The 6857-nt window shown below is 49.8% G+C and overlaps 3 protein-coding genes across 3 annotated transcripts; 2 read left to right on the forward strand and 1 right to left on the reverse strand.

The window, feature by feature from the left end:
- Positions 1-975: 975 nt before the first annotated feature.
- On the forward strand, positions 976-1835 carry FOIG_16754 (uncharacterized protein; the record flags this gene model as incomplete). The annotated part of the gene is made up of 2 exons (XM_031218229.1): positions 976-1166; positions 1223-1835. The coding sequence occupies 2 exons, from the start codon at positions 976-978 to the stop codon at positions 1833-1835; spliced, it is 804 nt and encodes a 267-aa protein (XP_031052055.1).
- A 219-nt stretch (positions 1836-2054) lies between these two features.
- On the forward strand, positions 2055-4527 carry FOIG_16755 (uncharacterized protein; the record flags this gene model as incomplete). The annotated part of the gene is made up of 8 exons (XM_031218230.1): positions 2055-2233; positions 2302-2492; positions 2549-2862; positions 2927-3007; positions 3061-3677; positions 3729-3923; positions 3988-4341; positions 4416-4527. 8 exons carry the CDS (start codon positions 2055-2057, stop codon positions 4525-4527), a joined length of 2043 nt encoding a protein of 680 aa, XP_031052056.1.
- Positions 4528-4617: 90 nt separating this feature from the next.
- FOIG_16756 (2,4-dienoyl-CoA reductase (NADPH2)) lies at positions 4618-5705 on the reverse strand (the record flags this gene model as incomplete). Its single annotated transcript, XM_031218231.1, has 3 exons — positions 4618-5251; positions 5345-5603; positions 5651-5705. The coding sequence occupies 3 exons, from the start codon at positions 5703-5705 to the stop codon at positions 4618-4620; spliced, it is 948 nt and encodes a 315-aa protein (XP_031052057.1).
- Positions 5706-6857: the final 1152 nt, after the last annotated feature.

The raw sequence follows: 6857 nt of genomic DNA on the forward strand, positions 1-6857 counted from the left end.
CATACGGCCTTTTTTGAACACCATCCGAGTGACGGCAGACGCGAGCACCGGGTTTCCCGATTCTACTTCCGGCACCATATGAGGATAGGGCGGACTGTCGGCACGTTGAGAGACTTCGGACATAGAGTACTTGGGTCGAGAAGTCCCCTGGGAGACAAAATGAGTAACCATGTAAATCCATTTCTCATCCCAGCTGACAACCTTTGTGGAGAGCTCGTAGGGCTGATATGGTTTGATTTCCTTCCGAAAAACACAAGAAACCGCGCCGACGACAAGATTGCACCGACCAAGAGGTGTGCTACCAAAGAAGATGGGGGCAAACAGGATGCCGCACAAGTGCGATCTGGCAACATCCAGGTCGGTGAAATATGTCGAGTTTGATTTGTGAAGATTAAAGTCGCATTCAGACAGGGCTGGCCGAGCATCGACGATTGATGGCAGAAACAAGTGTCGGCTGGTGAGCCTAGATGAACCCCTCAAGCAGCAGGATAACTTCCATCTGAGCAAAGCCCAGAAGAACCGGAGCTGGTTTGTATTAGCGAGTGAACATTCTGAAACTAGGCTTATCGGCGACACTCACATGCCATACGAAGGGCAGTGACTTCGCAAAGATGCCCAGTGCGGTTATGACCAGCCAGTTCCGTCCCATCATGATGTGAGAAGCTGTTCTACTACAACGGGACATGGAAGGTTCATGCCTACAGCCTGATTTCCGGTTCGAGTGCATAAAAACTCGGTGAAGATCAAAGGGGTCAAGAAAGGTGATTAAACGAAGGTTCTGAGGCAGTTTATTTGCTACCGAGAGATCGTCCAAGATTGCCGCGGGACGTTGATCATGCCGAGGCGACTGGGAGCGACGAAGTACTACTTAAACTCGACACCGCTGAGCCATCGCCGGAACTATCTCATTTATCACCAAAGACACGCCGTCACCTCCGCTTCTTAATTGTTCTAACACTTCACTCAGTGCACGCAATGTCCGATCAGAACCTCATTCGTATCGACTACGAAGGCAACTTTGCCATCATAACGCTCAACAATCCGACCAAGTTCAACTCCCTGACACAGAGCTTATTCTCTCGTCTAGCGAGTCTGCTCAGGAAGGCAGATGCAAACAAGGATGTTTATGTTACTCTTCTGATTGGAGAGGGACCTTTTTTCTCCGCGTAAGTCAGCCTTCACCTTATCGAGTAAGACCAGGCTCCTGACTCGCCGCCACAAGCGGTGCCGATCTCAAAGACAGCCCTCCGTCCATGGACGAGATGCTGTCTCGCCCCTATTGGCTTCCTAAGCTCGTAAACAACAACTTGGATGTCGCGAGGGCCTTTTATAATCACTCTAAAATCCTTGTGACTGCTTTGAACGGGCCTGTGCTCGGACTTTCGGCCGCGCTCATCTCCCACTCAGACTTTATCTACGCAGTGCCTGATGCGTATCTTTTGACGCCGTTTAGTTCGCTAGGTTTAGTTGCTGAAGGCGGTGCCAGTGTTGCGTTCGTCCATAGGATGGGACCCAGTAAGGCCAACGAGGCGTTGATCCTGGGCCGGAAAATCCCCGTCAGCGAGCTTGTCCAGGTCGGCTTTGTCAATCACGTCTTCAAGGACAAAAACAACTTCCGGGCCCAGGTGTTGGAATATTTACGCCAGACTTTTAGTTCGCATCTGGTCGGCTCGAGTCTGCTGGGAACAAAGGCACTGATGCGTCGCCGGATCGTTCGTGAGCAGGACGAGATGGCGCCCTTAGAGACGTTCCAGGGCCTTGAGCGTTTCTGCGCAGGCATCCCACAGGAGGAGATGGGCAAAGTTATCTCGGGAGCTAAGAAACACCGACTTTGAGCAAGCATGTTCCAATTGCGTGCCACCCCCGCCGCTGGTCTCTGATTCCTGTTCGAAGCCCCACTGTACACAAACATTATCCAATCATGTATCTAGGTTAGGCGTGCTACCTCGGCAGTAGAGCATCTCAAAGTTTGCCGAGGCAAACATTACTTTATCTGGTCTTTCCTTCGTCGTGCTGCCCATTCTGACCTGTTTCCATCGATATCCGTAGTCAAAATGCCGCCCTCATCGGGATCCACTGATGTCTTCTCTGGATCAAGGAAAAGAGCAGCCGCGGCTTGCCATGCTTGTCACGCTCGCAAAGTTCGCTGCAGCATCTCACAAACTGGGAGTCCCTGCACGAACTGTGCCCTAGACAACGTCAACTGCCAAGCACGTTCTAGGCAGCCTCAAAGGTGAGTCTCGGGCTCGTTCCATTGGGAATTGACAGTTCACTGACTGATGTTCTTTGCCGACCTCGGAGCGGTGCCCGAACACGGAGAGGCCAGAATCTGCCGAGGGCGCAGAGTGACGCGGGGTCCATCACCCTGGACGGGGCAAGCCACGATGAGCCAGTCTACCGTCCATTTACTGACCACTTCGGTCACCACTCACAAGCCCAGGAATCTGACACGGCAGCCCCACAAGCTCAAGCAGCTTTATCACCAGTGTATGGTCAGTGCCGTTAAACGTGGTACTAATTGTTCATGGAGTTCTAACACTCACACAAGGTGACACTCAAGGCGTTGGTCTTATTGCCGATCTTTGCGAGCCCGAGCGTCCCGACAAAAGTGGTCATTTTGTCGTCGCAGCCTTAAGCTCAATGAATATTGATTCTGAGACGCACGAATACTTGGAAAAAAGAGGGTGCTTTGATTTACCAGCCCTCGACATCCAACAATCACTCGTCCAGGCGTATTTCCATTACGTCCACCCCTTCTTGCCCGTCATACATGTTTCTTCATTCCTCAAAACCTTTGAAAGCCCAGGACAGAATGGGGTGTGCCTCCATCTTCTCTGGAGCGTGTTTCTGGCAGCTGCAAATGTAGGAAAGGATCCGATGCAGTAGATTACATCACAGTAAAATTTATTAATCCTTGATCGTGCAGTTTGCCGACGCGATGACCGTGCAGTCAGCTGGTTATGAATCGCGAAAGGATATGAAACGGGCAATGTTCTTACGTGCAAAGGTATGCTCTCGGTTTGTCCAACTCAAGATCGTGTCTAATTTTCCTCCTTATAGGCGTTGTACGACGCAAACCACGAACGGTCCAAGATAGCCCTGATTCAAGCGGTGCTGTTGATGGGTTTCTGGTATTCAGACACAGAAGACAGGCTTGGGCCATGGCACTGGAACGGCATTGCCATCAGCCTTTGCCAGACTGTTGGGTTGCATCGTGAACCTGATGCAAGCCTTAACCACTCTCAGTATCGTTCATCCATCGATCGGGATCTGTGGAAACATCTATGGTGGTGCTGCTTCTTCCGAGAAACGTGGTTATCCGTTGGCATGGGACGGCCAATGCGTATTGACTTGGCACACGCCGATACACCCAAGCCAGATGCAAAAGCCTCCGAGAGCTTGTATTCTGAGCTAACAGAGTCCCAGCGTCGGCGGTATATCTCAGAGGATCCTGAGAATTTATTTCTGTTGTGGGATGAGTTGCTCTCCGTCACCAGCATTTTGTCAAGAATTCTTTCTGTCCAACACCTCGCCAAACGGACGCTTTCGACCCACTCGGACGTGAATGATCTGGAACGCGAGCTAAGAGGACATCATAAGCACCTGGATTGCCTCAGAGCTAGAGCTACCGATCCAGTTCTCACTCTTCACATGCATCATTTCGAATTGTTCTTTGAGTAAGAATGCTGGCCATATGACAAAAGTATCATTATAACAAATGCGACTAGGTCTACACTCATAACTCTATTTCGTCCATTTGTATTACAGAGCCTTGGAAATCAGCGCGCCGTCGCCCATGACAAAGAATCACAAAATTGGTTGTTAAGCATAGAAAGGAAAGCAACCGCCGCGGCCATGAATACGAACAACGTCCTCGGTGACATGATCATGGCAGATATGATCTGTCTCTCTCAGTCATTAATGTAAGAACATTTCAATAAGCACTAGCACCTGTTTGTTTCACATCACTTTGCTCATATTGGATAGCTGCATCGCTCTTGTACCGACGCTGCAAATCCATCTCCTGCATTCTATGTCACCGCGGAAGTTGGTTCATCGCCTAGGCTGCCATCGACTGGATCTGTGTATGATGGTAGTACAGGAAATCAAGGTCACATACTTTGGCGCGGAGATCTTGTCTCGGCTATTTACAAGAGCTCGAGAGGTCATAAATGTTAGGCGCCGTGTTCTGGAATCCCCCCCGCCTGCCGGAACAGATGAAAGTGGCGTGGTTATGCCAGAAGGCCGAGAGTATCATGATAGAGAAACTGCCAGCTCAGCGTCGCCCATGATGTGGGCCTTCAACGCTGCCAGTAACTTTGGACTTGGGACAGGCGCAAGGTACGTGTTACCTACATACGACAGCTCGATATTGTGGATGTTTGGTAGACGGCACCTAACTAATCAATGGTCAGCAACGAATATGAAGATGCAGATGTCAACGCCATCCTCAGCCAGTGCATATTTCCCGATTTCGGAACAATTCAGGCGATGGGCCTAGCAGAAGCTTCACAACCATGGAATTAACGAGTCAAGATGATGATGATATTGCAATACTAGTCCAAGGGAATCTCGAGAAGCGGAGGATAGCACAAACAATTACAAAAATAAAGTTCATCACAACTTCGAGTTGGTTCCACGGCCGGTCTTTATGTCGGTAGGCAATAATTGATCGCCAAGGACAATATCGGGGTACGCCAAGCCTGCTGACATGCCTGCGAGGCCTGGCAATCTCCAAGCGCCACCATCTACTACCAAGACATGGCCATTGATGTAATTACCAGCTTCACTGAAAAGGAATACGGTGGCATCGGAAACCTCCTTGAGAAGGCCGTATCTTCCCAGCGGGATATTGCGGGCTGCTTGTCCAGACTCTCGCGAAGCTTCGCTCGAAAGTCTTTGAAGCCCCTCAGTTCCTTCAATGCCTCCGGGGCTGATGACATTGGATGTCAGCCCTCTTGGGCCATACTCCAAGGCAACAGACGCAGAGAGCGCATCCACGCCAGCCTTTGCCGCGGCGACGTGGCTTTGGTAGGGAACTCCGGTATAGTGGAACGTGGCAGAGACGAAAATGATGCGACCGCCAGTTGGTGAACCAGGGTTCCTGTTCCTTGCGGCTGAGGCTAGTAGATAGGGTAGAGTGGACTTGAGCGTGTTGTACGATCCCAGTAGATCAATGTCCACTACACTCTTGAACGCATTGGCAGAAAGGCCGTCGATCGGTGCGAGGAAGTTGCCAGCTGCTCCGGCACTAATACTCGTTTCTCTGGTTAGCAGATGAATCTAGATCTCAGACAGTCTGGGCATATCGGGCCGGGGTTAATGCACGAAGGCCTATTCTTACATCACAAAATCAATACCGCCGAGCTCTCGTACACATTGACTGACGGCACCCTCTAATGCCTCTAACTTGCGCACATCAATGTTGCCAATGCCGATCACCTTGGAGCCGGCACGGACTTTAGCAATAGCCTGGGCCATTTTCTCAGTCTTCTGAGAATTTCTTCCGACGATGCAAGCATCGGCTCCTAGGTGGACAAGGGCTTTCACTTGTGCGAAGCAAATCGTTCCGCTACCGCCGGTACAGAAGACTACCCGGTCATCTACAACGGATGAGCAAGAGTCAAATGTCTTGGGGGGCAGGGCTTACCGAAAAGACTGCTCTGCCATATTTTGGAGACGAATTCACCCTGCGAAGACGACATTACGTTACACTGGCAAGAGCGTGTGTTGTGATTGTTCTTGGCTTCCAATTATGAAGTTTTCGCTAGCAGACATGTTGTCACTGGAAGATCAACCAATATGTAATCGCAAATAAGGATTGACTAGTTGTAAGTTACCGAGGCTGTCTCTGCCATGTGACCTAGCGTGCGCCGGTTACACTCCTCGCCTCGGCAAAGTTGACAAGTTGGGTGGGGTTAAGAAACATTGCCGCAGACTCGATATCGGCAGGCATGTCTAGGCTCTGGCGCCGAGGAACACTGGGAGATCAAAACGTTAGGTATAGATCAAAGGGCCGAGGAATAAGCTCTTTGCTTGATTTCTGAGCTCCCCCGTTAGGAAACGTCTGTTTTAAGAGTCATGCCGTGGCATGTTAGTATATCGAGCTACGGCTTCTGGGTTGGGATGTGTATCAGAAGAAGTCTAAAAGAGACAATTAAAATAACGTATGTGCATAGCGAGTGAAACAGGCAAGCGAGTGAAACAAAATCCCTCATACTATATCTTCTCCATTCGATCAATTAATTCTCAACCATCCAGCATGCCGCAATCAAATAAAGAGGCTAATATCCTTCTTGCACTTCGAGCCTATTAGAACAACCTAAAGTTAAGTCTGCGACGCGCTGCAAATATCTATTAGGTCAATTCTACAACTCTATCCCTTCGATTGTGTTAAGGCTCCAGAAGGTATTCCGCCCCACATCACCCCCGTCACATGATAGGGATGCATCATCAATCATTCCCACCAAAAACATCATACAAATCATTCTCAAGTTATCAATGAGCTCTCAATCAATACCTGCCGAGGCCCTCAATGCATATGACGACCAAAGCTTGATCAGGGAGGATAACAGCAGCCGGGAGCATGATAGCAGCAGGCGACCTGGCTTTCCTTCTGCAGAAGACCGAGGGTTCAATTTCCAACCATTCAATATGGAAAGGCGCGATCTTAAGGTCAACCAGCTGCCCCAAGAGCCGCTACACCTCTTCCAACTCTTTGTGCCTCTTTCCCTAGTTAACAGCTGGGTTCAATATACCAACAGCTGTTGGAAAATCCGGGAATCCCCCTTATCTTCAGGATTCAGACTGTTAGTCTGAAAGTCCTAGATTTAAAGTTCAAAGTCCTAGATGAAACT

This window comes from Fusarium odoratissimum (genome assembly GCF_000260195.1).
Source record: "Fusarium odoratissimum NRRL 54006 unplaced genomic scaffold supercont1.150, whole genome shotgun sequence".
Lineage (NCBI taxonomy): Eukaryota > Fungi > Ascomycota > Sordariomycetes > Hypocreales > Nectriaceae > Fusarium > Fusarium odoratissimum.